This window comes from Ambystoma mexicanum, chromosome 3q, assembly GCF_040938575.1.
Source record: "Ambystoma mexicanum isolate Mex_15411 chromosome 3q, UKY_AmexF1_1, whole genome shotgun sequence".
Classification (NCBI taxonomy): Eukaryota; Metazoa; Chordata; class Amphibia; order Caudata; family Ambystomatidae; genus Ambystoma; species Ambystoma mexicanum.
In genome coordinates this window covers 484,123,754-484,145,524 of record NC_090926.1, presented here as the reverse complement: position 1 = coordinate 484,145,524, position 21,771 = coordinate 484,123,754, and the positions used below count along the sequence as shown (strand labels likewise).

The 21,771-nt window shown below is 42.6% G+C and overlaps 1 protein-coding gene across 3 annotated transcripts in view; it reads right to left on the bottom strand.

Annotated features, from left to right (window-relative positions):
* Positions 1-521: 521 nt before the first annotated feature.
* Positions 522-21,771, bottom strand: part of GABRG2 (gamma-aminobutyric acid type A receptor subunit gamma2) — a 907,137-nt gene continuing 885,887 nt past the window's right edge. Inside the window, exons 8-10 of one of the 3 annotated variants that reach the window (XM_069654277.1) lie at positions 21,279-21,484; positions 11,191-11,214; positions 715-1,658 (exon numbers count right to left, since the gene is read on the bottom strand). In XM_069654277.1, coding sequence (XP_069510378.1) covers positions 1,383-1,658; positions 11,191-11,214; positions 21,279-21,484 — 506 coding nt within the window. In that variant the 3' untranslated portion in view covers positions 715-1,382. Of the gene's footprint in view, positions 1,659-11,190; positions 11,215-21,278; positions 21,485-21,771 lie in introns of all 3 variants that reach the window. The other 2 variants (XM_069654279.1, XM_069654278.1) reach the window with 2 other exon arrangements.

Sequence of the window (21,771 nt, the reverse complement as noted above, 5' to 3'; positions counted from 1 at the left end):
TCTTTAAAATTGATTCCTCAAACTAGTGACAGAGGTTCGTGCAATAGTTTTTAAAAACAACATATTTAAAATGGCTATATAAGTGAGTGTCTCCGTCCCCATTTCAGCCCTCAGGTCTTGATGCCACATACACATAATAAAATAACACATCAACTCTAATGGGAAACGATGTCATGCCAGTGCCAGGGTGCAGCCTTGGCTATCCAACATAACATATCACACATTTTCAGATGTTAGACAATCATCTGTTTCAAAGCACATGGGCAAATAATCAAGATTGGTTTCTAGGTGGTGTCACGCTAGCTTATTTTGTATGAGAGACAAAAGGGGGCAACATGTCAGTCCAAACTGAAGCCTTTGCTTCTTAGGGCAACGTGCCTACTGCCAGCATGTGCCGTTCTTATTAGAACATGGTGGTCATGTGTTTTGTGGCCTTGACTACATAGCTACACATTAGAATGACTAGTCACCAGTTGACCCCTGCAAAAATGCTTTTTAGACAGAATTGGTCAACCGCAGAATGATTTTCCACAGATGTGATTGCCTTTAATAAAAGTATGTAAATGCATTGCCTGGACTTTCCTGAAAGAGATACATCCAGATGTTCATGCAAGAGGGGTAGGAAATACATGTTTGAGAAAGCATGTGGAAAAATAAAACCTTCCTTTGCAGTAGTTGGAGAAGAGATACAAAGTAGAAGACAGTGGACATTGATACCATACCTTTGCTCCCTTTATTTTGTCCCAAGAAAAAGATGCATGCACTAGACTTCAGACTTTATGCACTACAAGTTATTAAAATATGTACAACATTTTACAGGTGCTCTCGGTGGGAATGTGTGGGAAGCCACGAGTTTTGAAAACTCAAAAAAGAAAATGGCGACTTCTGCATTTGGGTCTCAGTTCATCGGAGGGAAAGAAGAGCCTTCCAAACAGGGCAGAGTTCAAGCATATGTTATACATGACGCTAACAACAAAACCATGCAGTACTTTAGCCAGCCGTTCGAGCAGTCATCTCTTGCAACCTGGTGCGAGTATAAGAATCCTGTGGTTGTAAGAAAAGCACCCCTTTTCGTCTTCTTCTGGGTATATGACTTACTACTAGTGAGCTGCCCATAGATCTCCCTAAATAAACTTTAGATTTTGCGTAAATAAATATGTCAAATGCTAACTCTTTAACCACATTTATTACTGTATGGCATTGACTTGGACACTTAGTGTGATTACCTATGGATGATACTATTGAGTGCATGGCAGCGTGAGGAAATGTGCCACTGTGGACGTTCTAAATGGATTCAGAATGGACATCATCTCATTAAGGAAATTAGGAAGTACTGCAAGGATCATGTCCCTTACTCCTCTCTGTGTTTCATTTTCAATTTTTTAAAGATAAAGGTATGAAACCCAGTAGACCAGGTTGAACAAACAAAAGGCAGTGGGGAAGAAGATCCGGGAGTAGGAGTCAATTTTAGCAACACGGATGTGTATCCTTCCATGCCTCCATGCACCCGACCGGCAGTCCTCAAAGCAGCAAAAGAAACTGGCACAATCCTTTCCATCCAGGCACTCGTAGCCGTACTCCTCGTCCCTTTCTTGCAGGTGTGTGGCGTTGTTCATTTGAATCGTTGCTGACCTGGGTCGGATGTCAATTGTTGGAGCCTGTCACGGGGAGGGCAGAAGGAGGATGTTTGAAGTAAAATAAAAAAACATGTTGTTAATGGTTTTCATTGTAACAGGCTGACATTAAATTGCTCCCTATCACATTAAACATCGCTTTTTGAGTCAACAAATCCATGGCGGGCATCTTTCAAACAAATGTTCTATGGTGCAAGAAATTAGTAATGGTATTTGTATTTTGAGAACAATGCATGTTTTGGCAAGTTGATAGATCTACTGTGTCTTATGATAAATCCCGAAGGATACAAATTTGTAAGTATAAACCTTTTTCCTTTCTCCTGCAGCAATGCATTGTGATAACATGTTGCAAACGCCAAGTAGTTTAAAGAAACTTCCATGTATGAAAGAACATCGAGACCTTCATCTTATGCTCTTTGCTGTCTTTCTGGTAACCTACCTTTTTTCTACTCCAGTCCACTAATACCTTAAAATTAATTGGCCTGAAAGCACAATGCATTACAATAGTTATTAACCACAATTAAGTCACTGTCGTGTTTTAAAGTGCTGAATATCAGTGGCTGGTCTAACAGATTACAGAATTGTGAGGTTATATCCCCTAGACACTATAAAACACATTAACAAATTATGATAATAATAATAATACTAATAATAATACTAATAATAATAATAATAGCAATTATTATTATTATTATTAAAATAATAATAATACCCCACAGAAGGAAGCTGCACTACCCTGTTAAGAAGACCACCAGCAGGAAACCTAACATTGGTATGGGACAAGATGATTGAGATCAAATAGCCCAAAAAATAAATGCAGGGTTTGACCAATTTTGCAAAATTGCTATTAAAGCAGAAACCCTCCACTCGTGTTATGTCGAACAATGATGGACTGGAGTTGAGATATGCTTTTAGATATCTTTTAGACAATATTACAGAAAATGTTGGACAATATTGATGAACTTTTGCCACACAAAGCAATCACCAAGCTACCACATCGTTCAACTGCCGGTCACTATCAGAAGCTCTGGGTTTGAAAATGTTCATTTGAGATCCTACTGAAATGGTGATCCACCATATTACAGAATGTTAATACCTGCAAACATATCTGATATAATCAAAGATTTGACACTAAACGTCAGTGGCATCCAAGAACAACCAGCGTGAGTTAGTATTTTCATAGCTAAATTAACAAAAAATGACCATTGACAACTTACTTCAAGTCACACAGGGCAAGGAATAGAACACTGTGCCCCACACACTGCTTAAAAGATTATGAAAGCATGGCCACAGAGAATTAAGTAGAGATGTCAAATGCTACCCTTGTTTATAAAGGTTCTCAAGTTAGGGTTAACTTGTACTTCCTCTGCAAGAGTGTAGGAGCCCCTCTACCGAGACCGAACATGGTTCAAATCACCTGTTCTATGGAATTATTGGTGTCCAGTCAACTGGTCGACAACAAACTGGTCGACTGCAATTTGGTCGACACCATTTGGTCGAATGCCAAATGGTCGAATTTTTTTTTTTTATATATATATATGTGTTTTGTGGGTTTTCGTGTGGGGAGAAAAAATAAAAAAGAAAAAAAAGGGGGTTGGGGGGTGGACCCCCCCAAAAAAAACCAAAAAATGGGTAAAAAAAAAAAATTCGACCATTTGGCATTCGACCAAATGGTGTCGACCAAATTGTCTGTCGACCAAATGTTTTCGACCATTTGACTGGTAACCGGAATTATTACCACACAAAAATATCTACAACCATGTTTAAGCTCACTGACCTTGATGGAGGAGAAATACCATGTACATATATGTCCGGTTTCTCCCACGAGGGCAGTCCCGCTTGGAAATGCTAGTTAATTCACCTCTGAACAAGAGTGCCATCAACAATCCCAGACACTTGCTTCAGCCTTGTTGGGTCTTCTCAGTGAGGTGAATCTGAGCCTCCCTAAGGAACAGTGGGCAAGGGCTCCACGACTGGATTACCCCAGAAAATGTAGGGTGAAATCCAAACTTTTACAATTTCAGCAGGGGGGTGGGAGCCTCACTACTGACAAAGAGCATCGTTCAAATAAACTGTTCTGTGGAATTTCTTCCACTGAAGACGGTCTAAAACCATGTATTTTTCTCGCTAACACTTCACTTAACTTGTACTGTATCTACATGGGTGTAATGGATGATAGAAGAATAAGAATGGTCTCTACAATACTGGTATCCACTCGATGAGTAGAGACATGCTTTTCAAGCTAAAATGGAATTGCTGGACCTTCAAAGGCTTTATCAAAATATACAATAAGCAACATAACTAGTGAGAGGAAGTAAATAATTGTATACTGGAGACTAATAACCCTTCTTTCAAAGGTTTTTTCTACTATGAATGTTATGTTGTGTCATTGCAAAACCCGTGCAATGAAACAAACCTGGAAGTTGGACAAGAAAGAGTCCAGGAGCAAACATAAGATCTAGAAACATCATAGAAAACTCATGCTAAGAACTTTACACACATTACAGACAGAAAGATGAAGACCTCAATGTTCTGGTCGATGCAGTCTTTGTTAGATGCTGCATGTCTGTTTCAATATGTCACCACACATTCTCGCTGAAGGGTTCAATAAACAAAACAATTTAAATTTATTTAGTCTCTGTGCCTTTATAAAAAATAATTTCCTCCCACAATTGATGCAGACAATCTAGCTTTTAAATGAAATGTATGGCATCATAGTTTGTGGTACAATTAACCATGTGGCTAATACACTATACTCACACCAACAAAGTATAGCTGTGCTGTTTACAGAAGCAGTTAGCCTAGTAACATATGTTCCTCAGAATTACCATCACTGGCTCTTTGCTTGACGATATAATTGTTACAATGTGTTTTAAGTAAGCCACCATTTTCTTGCAAATGTGTCGGAATGGCACGGGTTATGTGGTATATTTTATTATCTAACTTCATGAACACTCCTTGGCTTCTACCATGCTTCAGTGATTCCAAGCAATCAGACACATTATCAGTTGAAGTCAGGTCAATAGATGTACACTGTTCTACTGCATAATCAGTGTTACGCTTAATTTATAATCAGCCATTAAACTATAAGGGCTTCACAGAGCCATTATAAATGAAACACAAGCCATTCGTTTCTTGAAGCCATATGTGCATGCAGTCACAAATATCCAACAATTGCATGGTTTGAAATAGACATCAGACATCAATTTATCTGGAAGCAAGCAACCCAAAGTTTCACCACCAAGGTGTCAAGCAAGAATCATACTGATATATGTTTTTAAAAACACAAAGCTTCATTAATAGCAGCAACAAAGGGTGTGTGTGTGTGCATTTTCTCCCCACATTATCATATCAATCTAAATCACCAAATATCATGTATTCCTTTATTGGCAATGTATACTATGGGCCTCATTACACGTTGTGCGGTAAAAATAGGAATTTACCGGCATGGCGTAATTAGCGTGTTCGCCCTCGCAAGAGGCCACCAATTGCGTGCCATTACGAGTTTGCGGGCACGAGCATAGCGCCATGCGGTAATGATCCTACCGCCATGCCGCAAAAGTCCCCAAAAAGTCCCTTAACGGCATCGTCGAAAGCTCTGTTAACACTTCCGACCTGCCGCCACATGCAAATAGCGGTCACCGCAATTAGCGGACATTGGCATAAGCGGTCACCGCTAATAGTGGTGACCGTTATTTTGCGGAACCGGAACTAGCATCATTGCACAGGAACGGGAAACAGCACGGCGGCCATCTTTAAAAACACAATCCATTGCCATCCTCCTTATCCAGGACACCTTACCAGGAAACACGTTCGAAAATCCTTCCAGGACACTGTAAAGATGCCCAAGGCTGTGAAAAAATTGCAAGGAGAAATTCAGCAAGGAGGAGCTCATAATGTTCACTGAGACACTAGCAGAAAATGCACAGGTGGTCTTCTGCAACGACATGCGGCGGGAGACCATCCAGAAGAAGAAGGCCATCTGGGAAGAGGTAGCCCACAAGGTCAGCGCGGTAGGCACCACCACCCGCACAGTTAAAGACTGCCGAAAGAGGTGGGACGACCTCCGGCTCCGTGTGAGGAACATCCTATCTGTAAACCGCAACCTGGCTACGGGCACAGGAGGAGGCAGCGAATCAGTGATTAAGCTCAGTGAGTGGGAAGAGACCTGTGCATTGACAATCGGAGTGGAATCCATCGAGGGAGTTGGACAAATGGAGCATGGCATGGCCATTTTGTCTGATGGAGGTGAGTGTATGCATCAAACAATGCACAGTGAAGTGTGATGGTCCCCCCAATCATGTGTCAATATGAATGCCGTGGATCCAGCCACAAACAAACATGCATGCATCACCACATACCCGTTCAACACAGAGCCATTCATGCATGACCCACCCAACATCCCCATTACCCGCATCCACACTAAAGAGCCCTAAATGCATAGAACGGCATGACGTATTCATTCAGTATAAGGCAGGTCGACCCATAAATGATGATTTTCCCCATTTCTCGCCCGTACAGGATCACACACAGAAACTGAGGAGGCATGCACTTCCACACCTGCTCCCACATCCAGCAAAACACCCAGGAGGGATGCCACAGGGGACACCGCCACATCTTCAAGGGCAGCCAGGAGGAGTGACCATGACCACAGGGACAAAGGCAGCAGGAGCACCAGTTTCACGCAGCCACAGGCCATACCTGCTGCCATCGTGGCACCCACGGGAGTGCGTCTCCCAGCAAGTGAAGGCATCATTGAGGGAATGCACTCTGCTGCCACCAGCTCAACGGGTGAGGCAGCAGCCAGTGCCCCACTTTCGGATGAGGAGGAAGCACCTGGCATTGAGGATCTAAGCCAGAGCCCCAGACCAACACGCCCCTTACTGGCAAGCCCGAGGTTGTCATCAGGTCCAGGTAGCCAAGGAGAATCATCCACCCCCACCCTTGAAGGGCCATGGAGCCCCCAGGTATTCTCACCTGATGCAAGTGCCATGGATCCAGGCACATCAGCCATCCCACCAGCACCCACCATGCGACATGACCTCTCATCCATCTTTCAGAGGCAGACTGAGATGACTGGGCTAGTAGGGCAGCATGTGGCTGAGACAGGCCGCCTGAGGGAGGACATCGGTACATTTGCACAGCAGACGAGGGAGTGCATGGAGGCATGCACCAACAGAATCTGCAATGAAATGGCCCAACTCAGACAGGCCATGAACCGCATAGCAGACGCAATTGAGCGCCGATGCCCACTCACAACCCAGGATGAACCGGCCCCACCTCCTCTGGGAGTTCACGGCAAACTAGCCCCCTACGCCGGTCTCTGCGCAACCTGCGGCGCACCACTTCACAACCACCAGATGACGGAGCAGGCACTGGCAATTAGGGCCAGCAAGGACTGGGTGCCACATGTGGAGAAGGACACATTCACGCCATGAGGCTCACATGGGGGTGTTGTGGGGGTAGGGGGGTAAGGTTGATTTTGGGAGTGTTGTGGGGGGACGGGGGTAAGGGTGATTTTGGGAGTGTTGTGGGGGGAGGGGGTAAGGGTGATTTTGGGAGTGTTGTGGGGGGAGGGGGTAAGGGTGATCTTGGGAGTGTTGTGGGGGAGGGGGGTAAGGGTGTTTTCACAGTTGGGGCCCTGCACTTATTGTTGTCTTTTGTTCACAATACACTGTTTGAAAGTTTACACTGGCTTGGTATTCATCATTGTGTGTGTGTACTGTATTGGGGAGATGGTTCTTTGTGGGACATGCATCAGGGCAGTAATACCCATCTTTATCCATTACAGTCATACCTTGTATGACATGCAATCTGATGCATCAGATGCTGACGCACATCGTGTCCTGCCTGGACATTGCCACTTGCATGTCCCTGCGGGCCTTTTGAGCCATCCTCATCACCATCCACATCATCCTCATCTTGTGCTTGCATGTCAGGTGGCATAGTCACATTCCGCCTGAAGTAATTTTTGTCCCGCAACACACATGCCATGGTTTTCTTCGGCACTTTGTCATGGCCGTACAGGAGGGCTTCACCCAGCACACTTAGGGACCGGTGCTGTGTGTTGTAGAGGCCGGATGCCTGTTCCATCACAACACAGGTATGGCTATGTGCAATTTTCTTGTCCTCTTCCTGCTGGTTCTGTGGTATTTCTGGGTGCCCTGCTGGTGCTTGCTGCGGCTGTCTTGCCCTACTCCTACTCCTACTACTACTCCTCCTGCGTCTCCTCTGTGCTTCGTGTTGTTGATGGTGCCGCACTACAATCACATCCTCCAGCCCATGTAATGCGGGCAGTATTGGAAGCATTTTTGTGTGGGAAGGGGTGTGGGAAGGGGTGGGTGTGCCCTTTTGTGCTGCAACAGTCTCCATCCCCTACACCTGTGCTGGATGTGTCCACCTGTGGCAGGTGGACTGCTCAGGTCTCTTAACGGGTGGTTCGCGATGCCGGTATTAGCGCCATGGCGGTAGGGTGTTTTGGGGTCTTAACCATGCCGCTATTAGCGTGTCCGCCTATCTTGTGATGGGATGCTATTATCGACATGCCGCTATTCCCGACCTGGGGGTCGCGCGCCCACGGACCCGCCGCTATTAGTGCCACCGTACTTAACGATGGCGCTAATAGAGACAAGTCCGGGTCGTAATTGGATAGGAAATATAGCGTTACCGGTATTCACTTACCGGTAACGTTATTTCCTTACCGCCGTCCGTGTAATGAGGCCCATCTTTGTTGTGAACTGTGCCCACTTTGAAATATTGTCCTAATTAGAGCAACCCGTGTGTAGGGTTTCCTATTAACAAACATGCTCATAACATTAGACATTTTAGTTAAAAAGCCGCTGTAAAGTACATGCACAAAAGTGGTTTGTTCTGGGGCTTTTAGGTTGGGTTCCAACAGCCGGATATTTTTCAGCCTTATCCAAATTTGGAGAGGGCTGGTAACTACACAGAATGCAACAAGTTCTTTGGAAGTTCCCAGCAGTGTGTCTGTGGTTTAATTGAAAATGCAGGGGACATAGTACAACGTTTTAAAATCAACTATTTCAATATTGCATCACACTCTTGCTTAAATATTTAGCATATGTGTATCTTCAGTCATGAAACTGGAATGCATGTAAGACATACTGAAGGTTATTTAGTGTACTTTGAATTTAACACATCAAGTCAGCGTCCTGTGTCATGGTATACTATGTGCAGGGAGATGGGGCAATATAATTTGGAATCTTATGTCTTTCTGATGAAGACTTAAAACATTGAAGTCGTCCATTGGCTAAACGCATTTTTTCAAAATTGTCATTCACAACCATCGAATCTTCTCATTAGCACTGACATGAATTGTAGTTTTCAATGCTTAATTTTAGAGCTATTAAATCTTTGATTGCATCCATTGTAGCTTTTTATTTTATTTTAATGGAAGTTTACAGATGTGCATACTGCTTAATGCAGACAGTTGGAATGATTTTCCTGGAGTGTGCTTGTGTTTCATTAATATGTCAGATTATCCATGCCCACGTTTAATGTTTATTCTTCCTCTGAGTGTTAATGTTATCTTTCATGAATAAGAAACATTGCTTGTCCGCTCGTTATAAGTAACATGGTAGCAAAGTACAGACACCCACATGAGTTCTCTTAGCAACAGCATGCTGTGCTATGATCATCAGGATCACACAGTTCAGCAGTTTAGAGCTCTAAGCCTTAATGTGGCCACTGTTCTTCATTTAAATTTTGTAAGTGGGATATTATGAGTATACAGTTGTAGAGATCCCTCTGTTAAAAGGTTTAATGCATGAAAGACTATAGGGCCTCACTACAAGTTTGGCGGTAGCCTTGCTGGTAAAACCGGCTGTCTACCGTCAAACTTGCACATTTTTTCGGCCCCTGGCAATGGGGAAATACAGGGCCATTACAACCCTGGTGGGCCCTATATTTCCCCATTGCCAGGAGCTGGAAATGTTTACTCCACATTCCCATTTGAGCCACACAGGGCTCAATGGGAATGGGGAGGTTGGATGCACCGGCACCATTCAGAATGGTGCCGGTGCATCCAACCTGCTCTGCTTGCGGTTGCCGTTCCACCCGGCAGGCCAGTTCTGGCAGGTGAAAAGGCACCCACGAGCAGAACTCGTAGTTTGATGGTCTGGTAACTACGGTACTGACAAGCTTACCAGTACCGTAGTTACCGGACCAGCAAACTTGTATTGAGGCCCAATGTATACTGTTGATCTTCAGAACTCAAATTTGAATTCTAGAACTAAAGATAACTCATTTGAGAACTTTGTATAAAAACACTGAAGAATATTTGTATGCAGTCAAAAACAGTTTTTTTATTTGCTCCTTGTTAAATCTTTGAAGGATTTCCATCGTCAGGATTCCACATGAGCCTTATACCAAGGGATTTACATTACAACACACTCTTTTTTCTATGGACTGAAATATAATTTAGAAATATACATATGATGCATGAGCATATAATATCATCCAAATAACCTAAAGTGAAGCCCTTTTAGTTTCTCATTTGATGGTTTGTTAATTTTGCTTTGAAATGAATTTGAAGATCAACTTCAAAATATTCAAAATCGAACCCATTTTTAAAAAAGAAAACATTTCTGTTCATTACTTCTTGGGATCTCTTACAAAAACTACTCTAACAAATACAAATCAGACAAAACATTTCCAGAAAAAAAAACATCTATGAATAAAAAACCTGATGTTTACTGGAACAAAGAAAAGTGAAAATGGAATATTTCCATTGCAAAATATACATTGTTCTGTCCTACAGATGTATTTAAATACTTGGACAATATTGTTTATTAAAACATGTTTAATGTCACACTACACAGGTCAAGAGAATGACCTCCCAATACATTTGGTTTCTATGGTTAATGATAAAAGGTAAGTGTGGTTAGAACTAAAAAAAAGTGGAATTAGGACATTGAGCGTTGTACAAGTGGGTAATGAAACCGTATGATATTGTATTTGAGAATGTCCAACAGAACCCATGCATATCTGTTCAACTATACACAATAAAGTGTTTTTATCGTAGCAGAGATGTTAACCCAGCGCTAAAAGGTAACTGCATCAAAGACCCTTTCAAAGCTCAAAGCATCCAAATTAAAATGTGGGCAAATAATACTAAAGCAATTGTGAGTATCATGTTTTTTTTTTTTCACGGGCTTATGATTTATTTGTCATATGTGAGGTCTGAAAGGGTGTTATGCAGCCTTTTTGTGCAGTTACAACAGTGGTGTGGAGTTAGACACATGGAGGTGAAAGAGTGTGATGTTGGAAAGCCAGTGCTGACAACAAAACAAACCCGTTGTTAATTTTCTAGTATTGAACATGAAATCAGTTCAAACGAGTGTGCCATTGTTGGAAGTTGGCTGCTGCACCAACTTCTCATTGTCCTGTGCAAATCGTTAACATTCCACTTTAACAGCATGATCTCCATTGGGGAAAAGGAAGCGTTCCATGCCCAATCAGGTTCACTGTCACTCGGGCTGCCATTCCCCAAACCAGCAGTGGCATGCAGTGAAATTCCATTCCAAAAACTGTATACCTTGAAGGAAAACATCCGGAGGAGCTGTGGTTTTGAGCACAGAAACAAAAAGAGTAGGAGGATTTTTTTTTTTTGTTTAACAAAAGGAAGAGAAAAGGAGACAGGAAAAAAAGAGATAAGGAAATATACATTCAATGAGTTATGCAAAAATCCAGTAATTAAACAGAACATAAATCAACAGAGAAAGATGAATGTTTAGTATATGGCACAACTCACAACCTTACAAGGAGTTTGGGAGAGGGGATGCACTCTTCCATTCAAATGAACGGAGATGGTGTTCCATTACGATAAGATCATGTGAGTGAAAGCATAATGCACTGAAAATGGTTGGTCAATATTTGTAAATCTCATTCTCGTTGTTTGACAGTTGTCATATAACTAGTGTCACATTCATTCTCCAGCGGGTGTTTATCAGTGGGCTGGTGAATGTTTCCTAGAAATATAGAACTGCATCAACATCTATGGGTCAGGATGGTTGGGATTCAGCATTACACGACTGTGGCAAATCAGCCTGGCTGCATTTCACTTCTCTACTCAGTCGACATGTATTGGTAATTCAAAAGCATTCTGACTTCAACCTCCACATCTCTAAATCATTAACGCTCGATAAAATCGTCAGGCAGAAGTGGAATTTGCACACATTGCAACCAGAGTTGAATTAATATGAGACAGATTTAACAGAGGAGGGATTTGTTTCTTATTAATGTTGTAGATGTTGAATTCACCTTAAATATGTGTCTGTTTTTTGTATTTTTTTATTCATGTACAGCTTTTGGGAGGCGCAAGCATAGTTTTGTCAGACCGCAATACACTGGAACAGAGCATTGCTAACAACACAAAACACAAAATACAAGACATTTGTTCCCAAAAGAAACAACAAAAATGAAAAGGGAACAAAAACTTATACTGATGGGGGACCAGACTGATATCCAGAGGATTATTCCTCTCAGAGTCACGTTTTCAAAGATTTTCCTAAAGCTAAGATCGTTCCTGTCAAATCTAAGAGACATTAGGAGTTGATTGTAAAATGCACTGCTTCATCCCTATATCAAGTAACAGCTGTTGCAGTTGTTTTAGAACTGTTGCAGACATGTGTTTATCTCCTTTCGCATGTGTTTGCAGACATAGTTCCCTGCATATTTGAGTGCCTGACCAATGCAACACCTTTTGTGATCATCTCCTTTAACATTTGTTTGCAGACATAGTTCCCTGTCATATTTGAGTGCCCGACCAATGTCCAGTCAATGCAACACTTATACGCGATAACAGCAGCTGCCACAGTGTCCATTTAGAATTTTAGCATTTGATGACAACGAATACAATAAACATTGATGTGTGTCCCCTACTGCTCCAAACAGTGAAGGTGAGGCCAATTTCAATAAGGGTTCAGATATGGAATAGGTAGAACATAACAAGTAGCCCACTGCAAGGTTAGTACAGGCTATACATAGAATGACATACAAGTGTCAAATAATAATTCATTGAATAGTGGTTCATGATTCATTATATTAATTGTCACTAGGAAACAAACCCTGAGAAAATGTAAGTGTAATTTCCAGAAAAAGAAAAGCTCACTGGATCAGACAAAGACAAAATGGATCAGCTCTCAGCTGCTGAAAAGTGACTTACCCAGCCGACACACACCCTGATTCATGAAACTGTGCAAAGTGTATTTTTGCAGTGCAATGTCTGTGCAAAGTCATTTTGTACTGCAAAGAATGACTATGCATTGACGTTAATTTTTAGTGCGACTGCTGGATGTCACTCTGACCCTGGGTTCCTCGAGCCTCACAAGGAAAGGGACCATTAGGTTTATCTTTTGTGAGGCTGGAAAATATATCCTTCAGATTGAAAGAATGTACACACACATATTGTAAGTGTCTGAAAGGTCATTTTGAATGCTACTTGCATCTGTCATTTCTAATGCCATCCTTTACCAACAGGTACACATAAAATGTGATGGTTTTTTTCTAATATATCTAAGATGTGTTTATTTTCCTTTTATCTTTTTGATTTTCTAAAGAATTATCATGATTATTAGGAGTATTGTAAATATTGAAAAGCCCGAATAGACTTATTTAGAATTTTTAATCAACCATGCACGTTCTTGAAGAGTGGTTACATTTTCAAATGTAGAGTGGTCATCAAAGCAGTGTTCCTATACTATGGCATTAATGATGTGCCTCAAGAGAATATCACAGTGATTTCTACCGCTAGCGTTTTCTTGAAGCACAACTGGCCAATAAAATAGGCAGGTCCCATAGAACCATTACACAGGTCTGGGCTAGATCAGAGATGCAAGACCCAAGTGAACTACGAATCAGTGGAGCTATTTTATTGTATTTATATATGTATACATTTGTAGGAGCACATTTAACCCGTAGATATCTAGGCACTAGTTAAAGAAGATTAAAGGTTATCATATAGGCACTAGTTAAAGAAGATTAAAGGTTATCATATAGAACAACAAATATAGCAGGCATTTGAGGCTGTTAATGGAACAGGTGCGTTTCTAGTCAGTTCCGGGAAACAAAGTGTAGGAAGGCCCAGCTCTCATGGCAGGGGGAAGAGAGTTCCAAAGCGTGGCCGTGGAGACAGTTTAGCTAGAGCGTCTGCATTTGGCTTGTTTGAACCTTGGAATGGCTAGGCAATTGGCATATGCAGTACATATGGGCCTCGACACGACTGGCCTGGCGAGTCTCTGGGCCAGGTACTGAGGGGCGGTTTTGTCGAGGCAATAGTGGGTGATGGAGAGAACTTTGAACTTAATTTGTTCTCTGACTGGGAGCGAGTGGGATTCTGTTCTTGCTGCAGAGATATGATAATGTTTGTTTAGACCCAAGGCAGCTCTCAGCGCATTGTTCTGTATAGTTTGCAACTTGTTTAGATTTTGCTCTGAGGTGCCTCCGAGGAGAGTGTTGGTTGCAGTAATCCAACTTGGAACTGATGATGGCACTGGCGATGTTGAGGCAATTGTAAGTGGATACAGAGGGTTGGCTAGCATCGATTAGTTTGGTCGGGTATTTGGCAGAGGAGGCAATGGTGTTGACATGATGCAGCATTGTCAGAGTGGCGGCTAAATGGATGACAAGCATTTTGACGACTGGAGAGATGAGAATGGGGTGGTTGTTGATGGCGAACAACTGGTAAAATGGGCTCACTTTGGTGAGGTGGGCCAAATTGACTAAGCTGTCATTCAGTCATATACAGTGGCTAGCCATCCAGGCTTGATTGGTTTTATAAATTGAGATGATTTCAGTCTAGGTGGTGATCCATTGTGAGTGGTTCGAATATCTGGGTTTTGTCTGCATAGTCTGTATACTTGATGTTGTACTTGATGTTGAGTGAGTCAAGGAGGTAAAGATATGGGTTTGGTGTAGACATTGTAGAGGGTAGGGGAGATGCAGGATTCTTGGTGCACTCAAAAGGTGATGACTGTGGGGATGGAGGAGTTATTTTCAGCAGAGACACTTGAGGTGCTATTTGCCAGGAATTTTACAACCCACTTGGCTGCCTCTGGAGAAAAGGAGTCACTGGTAGTCAGATGACAACAGTGGATGGAGTGGTCAACCAGGTTGAAGACTTTGGTAGGTCCATAAGTATGAGTAGATAGAGGTTGTCAATCTGGTTTTTGAGGTCGAGAAACACTGATTATGTGCTGTGCCCGCCGTGCTAGCCAGACTGATGGAAACTGAGGATATGGTGTTGCTCGAGGTTATGCTGAATATGCATGTAGGCAGCCCAGTCTATGATTTTTAGTAGGAAGGAAACTATGGTGATAGGCCCGTAATTGGTTGGGATAGATAGATCAAGTGAAGGCTTCTTGAGGGGGTGAGATCCAGTATTCTTTAAGTGAGGCAGGTACGGAGCAGGAGGCAAATGAGGCCATGATGATGTGGGTGAGTTGCAGCATTAGAAGGTATGCACAATCTTTGATGAGTGGTGCAGGGCCAGTGTCTGCTTTGAATCGGGAAGGTTTAAGGCTCTTTAGGATGTTGGCGGCCTCGGCCAGAGAGACTGGGTGGAAGTAGAAAAGAGGGGTCAGTTGCTCGAGTGTTGTAGGAGTGATGGGGAACTGGGAGGAAGCGCTGATGGTAGAAGGTGAATGAAGATGTCATAGGGTTGAATCAACACACACTGCTTGTTTTCCATTAGCACCCTGGGCGGCAGTCCCGGGCAATCAGGGAGGTCGGAAAACGCGGGCTGAATACTTTGGCATAAGCCTACATTCTTAGCTCCTCCATGGCATCCTTGCTCCCTCACACCTCCGCCATGTTGCCTTTAGCACCCGCAAGTAAGACATGCTGGTTCAAAAGGCGATGTTAACAATATTTTTTTAAAAAAAGGAAAAACGTACCTTTACTCAGTCCTGCGACACCGCGTCTGGGACATGAGCCTATTTATAATCAACACTGAGGACGGTCTCGTTTTCCGATGCTGGGCCTCAGATCGGAGTAAAGGTACGTTTTTCCCTTTTTTTTTAAATGTTAACATTGCCTTTAGCACCCAGCATGTAGTTACTCGTGGGTGCTAACGGCGATAGGCCCCTCAGTGGTGGGCTCACCCTCTCGGTAACGGCACTGCCATCCGTGTTAAGGGACCCTCGATTCTCTCGTGCCCTTAACTTGGGTGGTCTGCCACCTGGGGACATACCGCCTCAATATCCCCAGGTCAAGGAGGGCTGTGGTGACCACTAATACTTATTGGAATGGAGTGGCTAACAAATGGGAACATTTGAGGAAGTAAGTGAAGATGCTTTAGTGAGAAAACATGGGAAACTGGTTTGTGGAAATTGCTCTAGGACGACTTCAAACAATCACAATAGCAGTTGAAGATATTAGAAGAGCCAAGCCAATGAAGACAAGCATAGTAAAACTTGGATGTTAGCAGAGTTAACCTGTGGTGTGTTGTCTGGAAATCTGGGGAGACTTATGGGGAAGTTGAATTATAAATAGATATACGTAAGAATACAGTGGACACAACATGAATGTGTCTGTCTCCTATTGAGAGCTCCAAAGTGTATTATGCTTCAGCAATGTGGCTTGCACTCAGTGGCATAGCTATTAGAATTATGCCACGTTTTACTTGTGTTAAGAATCTGGAGAGCCCCAGGAAGAACAACGTCATGTTCTAAACTAGAAAAATTGAGTAAATCAAATATATCCCATACATTGTTATGACTAACAAATTCTTCCATGCATCTAACCTGTGTTTTTGCAATTATTCTATGTTCCATGCAAAGTCCCCTAATGTTGAAGGTGCTATCAACACCACGGTACAAAAAAAGCAAATCAAATTGAAGTGATGTATTATTTGCCCCTAAAATCCAGTCCTCCTTATGAAAATGACTTTAAGTGGATGCACAAACCAAGGCAATGGTCATAACTAATTCAAATAAGAGCACATTTATTTTCCTCGGCAGCAAATATAATATAATGGGATAAGCCACATGGAATGTGACATAAATACAGATGTGACTGAGATCTAATTAAAGATTGCTCTAATGGTGTGTAATTCTTTAGGAATCATATTTAAATCCCGATATTTAGAGATTAGGTTACAAGACATACGCACAAGTGTCTGTGTTGATTGCTGTACTGTTGGTTACTTGGTAACAAAACTGACACTTCTGTGTACTGATCCGTCGAAAATGCATTTAATAAAAGGACTCTATGTGTATTGTGCAGTTTTTATTGTTTAAATTGTACTGCTTTCCTTTATGGAGTGAGATTGTACTCCGAAATACAGTGGGCCTCATTATGAGGTTGCTGGTACCCGTATGCTTGCCGGTACCATTGTTACCTGACCGGCAAACTCTGAGTTGTGCTCGCGGGTGCCTTTCATTCCGCCAGGTCTGCTCTTGCGGAATGAAAGGCACCTGCGAGCACAGCAAGCATGTAGCACCGACACCGTTATGTATGGTGCCGGTGCTACAGGCATCCCCATTCCCATTGAGCCCTATGAGGCTGAAATAGGAATGGGGATGTACCGGCACGGTAACCCGCGAAAGGGCTATTACCAGGTCCGGTGGGGTCGGAATACCCCAGTAATTGCCAATTCGTGGGTGCCGGATTTTCATGCCGGTAGGAGGTAGCCTTTCCGGTAAAACCGGCAAGGCCACCTCCAACCTCGTAATGAGGCCCATTGTCTATTCATTCATTAAGGTACATGTACGTAATACGTGTTTGGGGATCAGATATCTAGAATGGTTTTTGTTGTGCTGCTGTTATGCCTATACAGGACCAAAGAATTCGGTTTTAGTTCAGTATGTATCCACTTACACCATTCAGCAATGAAAAGGTCCTCCTTATACAATTAATGTATGTGGTGGATGTCCTTGCCCTCGGCCTGCCTCAGAGGCCATAACAAGAGAAATCACAGTTCAGATTCCTGCTGTGAATCAGAAATGGTGCTACTGCAGTCTCCTCTATCGCCCTCTACCCCTCACTCTTTATGTGCACATTCACCTACTTTTACTATGACTGCTGTTGTTTAGTGGCTGCTGAGTTGCAATGGTGTTGTGCGACTGCTGTGAGGATTACATGTCATCAGTACAGTCCTACACAAAATGCCACATTATAACTCACAGTATCACATAATAAAGGCTGAGACTAACATCACAAAAGTATAGAAGAATCAAGAAAGATCACACAAGCGAATGGGTTAGTGGGAGGGGGCTGTGCAGTACGGTGGTAAGCAACAGAGGGGAAATATACTCGTACAAGGGAAATGACAAAAAAGTGGAGGCAATAGTTTGGTGGATGTGATTTTTTTGAAAGAACTAAGTTTCTATCATTAATTATTTTATTGTTTAAAGCACGGACCTAGCTCGAATGCAGCGGAGCGCTGTACAGAATGTGGTTATCCGGCATTTGACTGGCATCTTTTAACAGTAGCACAGTACTATGAAGTCTGTGCGTTGGTATGTGCGTCCATTGGAATTAGTCCCTGGTCAGGTGTTGTTGAGCCATGTTTTGAGAGATTTGCAAAATTGGAGAATTGTGAGGGCATTCTGAACCGACACCGGGATCAAGTTCCATAGAGTGAGTGCATGACAACAGAAGGATTGTTTGCGGGTCCTCTCTTTGCAGGCGAGTTGTGATTGAAGTCGGTTGGTCAAATTGCTGCATGAGGAGCGTGTTCCACTAGATATTTTGAGCTTAGCTGTCAGGGACATTGGTGTGCTACTCATGACTGCTATGTAGATAATACATGCAGTCTTGAACAGTATCCTGGCTTTGAGTGCAAGCCAATGTATTTCGTGTAGGATGGGGAAATTTGGTACATTTCCATGCTCCCACAATTAGACATGCTGTACCTTGATGAAATACTTTTAGGGGAGCCAAGGGAGCAACTAGGAGACCTTCCAGGAGAGCATTTCCCCTATCGATGGATGGGACCACAAGGGCCTGCACTGCGGTCTGGAAGTCCTGCAGCGGTATAAAGGGTTTGTTTTTTGACGGGTAGAGATTCTGAGCCATGCTATTTGGGCCTTCTTGGCTATGTTTTTTCTTGAAGGTCAGATTTCTGTCAGTGGTGATGCATAAGGATTTTGCTGAGTCATAGAGTTGTGGATCAAATCATCCTAAGTGCATATCATTGAGCCATTGTTGGACATCCTGTTTTTTAGCGGGTGGACTGATGAGGACGAATTCAGTCTTGGATGGGTTTAGTTTGAGGTAGGCAGTCGACATCCAGGACTGGATGATGGCTAAGTAATCGCAGAGATGAATGATGCCCTGCGTGCTAGTAAGTATCGTCTGCATATTGGCAGATGTCTATATTGGGATTTTTGAGGAGAGTGCCCGTAGGCTCCATGTAAATGTTCAAAAGTATTGGTGAGAGGATGGAGCTTTGGGGACTCCGCAGGAGACCTGGATTTAGTTGGAACACAGCAAGTTCATCTGGACAGCCTGGTGTCTGCCTGAGACGGAGGGGTAAACCAATTCAGGGAGATGCCAGAGAATCCCATCCTGTCAGCAAAGAGGGAGAGAGGGATGCAGATGTTGACAGTGTCAAATGCAGCTGAGAGGTCGAGGAGGACGAGCAGGCATGATTAGCCCTTATACATGATTTGGAGAGCATCATCCAACACCTGGATGTTGGCTGTCTCAATGTACACTTTGGGCAGAACCCTGACTGATAGGATGTGGAGTTGTTTGATTCTGGCAAGTATTTGTATAGCAACTACTTTTTCCAAGATTTTTCCAATAAACGGGAGGTTTGTAATGGGCCTGTAGTTGGTCCGGTCATGTGGACCTAGGGTTGTTTTTTCAAAAGAGTTTGTTTAAGACCAGTCATGAGGGTGTCCTGCAGTGATCCTTCTTCGAAGGTAGGCATTGATGATGCTGAGGAGAGCATTGAGCACTGGGCCTGAGGCCGGAATGATATAATAATAATTGTATAATATTATTTTCTATATAATGTTTTATAGTGTTAGCATCATGGTGTAGTCAATGGTAATTGTTCACAATGCCCAATATGCCTCAACATTTCTACCAAATTCAAATGGATGAACTCCCCATTTGAATTCTAATATGCTACAGAGTGTTCCCATAAAACTGTCTCTACTGTCTGCAATAACCAACTGAGCTAACATACAGCAACAACGAGGGCCATATGAATTGGAGGAAGGTAGTAGAAGTCATAACTTTGAGAGCTGATATCGGATCCTAACCAGGCTACGAAGGGAATCATGATGTTTGTGAGCCGATGCAATGTGAAGGAGAATGAAGGTTGAGAGACACAGATAAGCGGGATGGCCAGACAAGTAGGTAATAAGAAAGCAAATGTGAGGGATTACTGCAGGAAGATGAGGATTTGCAAGTTATCCTACAATATATGAATATGATGATGTGGCCTGGCTTTCTGAAAAGGAAATATGAGCCAGAGATTTACAAAAGAACAGATAATGAAAGATTGAAGGCAGAAAATGGACAGAGAAAAGTGTTCTATCTTCCACTTTTTCAAATTTTCTTTTTTATACTGCTAAAACAGAGCTCCATGTAAATTACTTGTTTTAACCTCAATAATGCATTCTGAAAAGTTTTTAGCATTTTCTGTTGCAGAAAGTTTCAACAATGCAATGGTGTTTGGCAGCTAAGAACAGCCATCAGCAATGGAAAAGCATGATTTAACAAAAACAAAAACAAAAAGTTGACAGTTAAACATTACTTTTCATTATGAGAAAAAATCCAGACAGTGCAGTGATTTATTGTTAGCACAAAGAAAGCAAAGCATGCCAGCTACTATCGTAATAGTCAAAGCAACTATGACAATTCTCCAATCAATAAATCTGATGTCAATGGAGAAAGACTGGCTATGATTGAATAGCTACCCCACCACAAAGAGTAATTATATCCTGATGAATGAAGAGTTTATGGAGGTAGGTAAAAAACTGTGGACATCTCCTCAGCCAAAGATTCTTCCAAAGCATTCTTCCTTATTCCCTGGGATAAGTGAGTGATCTAAATATGCTTCCCAAATAGATACATAACAGAACTACACAATATAACCCAGGGCTTTATGAGTGCCTAGGGTTTGCAACCTGCACTTCTCCTAATGTTTTGGACTAAGACTCCAGTGATCCCTTACCATTGACACTGCTAGCTACCACTGAAGAGATGTGTAGTTCAAGGCATCTGAAGAGTCAAATGTTGCAGATGCCTACATTTTAGGGGAACACATATTATTACACAACTAATGTATGGGCTTGTGTACACAGGATAAAGTGCAGGTTTGCAATGACACAGTGTGACCACTATATACCCTAGGCCAACAGCTTCCTCTAGCGGTGACACCAGGCGAAGCTACTGCATCTGACAAACATAAAGGGAGAAAAATACATCTGGCCTTTTAATATATTGTTAGATGGTTTCACAAACATGTGGGTAGAAAGTGGCCGGTAGACCAGAATACAAAGAGAAGAAGCAATTCAGTAAAATCAAGCCTTGTTTGTAGTCATGACAATAATGGCAGTGGTAGATCTTTGATGGAAATGATCACCTAAGCAATCCCTCAACCTTCCCTTACTTGAGCTTTACTTGGAAGCATAGGGCTCATAATGGTAATTATGCAACATTGCCTACCGGATTTTTCTTCTTTTTGTCTTTGTCCTTGGAAGGCCGTCTATAGTTGACAAAGTAATGAAGGGTCCCATACTCCACTAAGGCGGCAAATACAAAAATGAAGCACACAGACACAAAGAGATCCATTGCAGTCACGTAGGAGACCTTCGGAAGGGATTTTCGGGCAATAGTACTCAGGGTTGTCATCGTCAGGACAGTAGTGATACCTGCAAGTTGAGAAAATTGATGAGGTGTTATCAGCAATTGACACCCAAACATCTACTCCGACCCACAATTAGGTTCTACGTTTTACTCTCCAGATTCGGGAACCCCTGAGCCCTGCATTTGTGTAGAGCCTGTTGCAATTTAAGTTCAAAGTTCACGTTCACTAGTCAGGCAACTGTATTTATACAAAGTTGCCTGTCTGCATAAAAAAAATATATATATACCTCATTAGCATACCGATTTCTCAAATAAGAGAGGGACTTGTCATTAAATCGGAAAGAGGAACAGC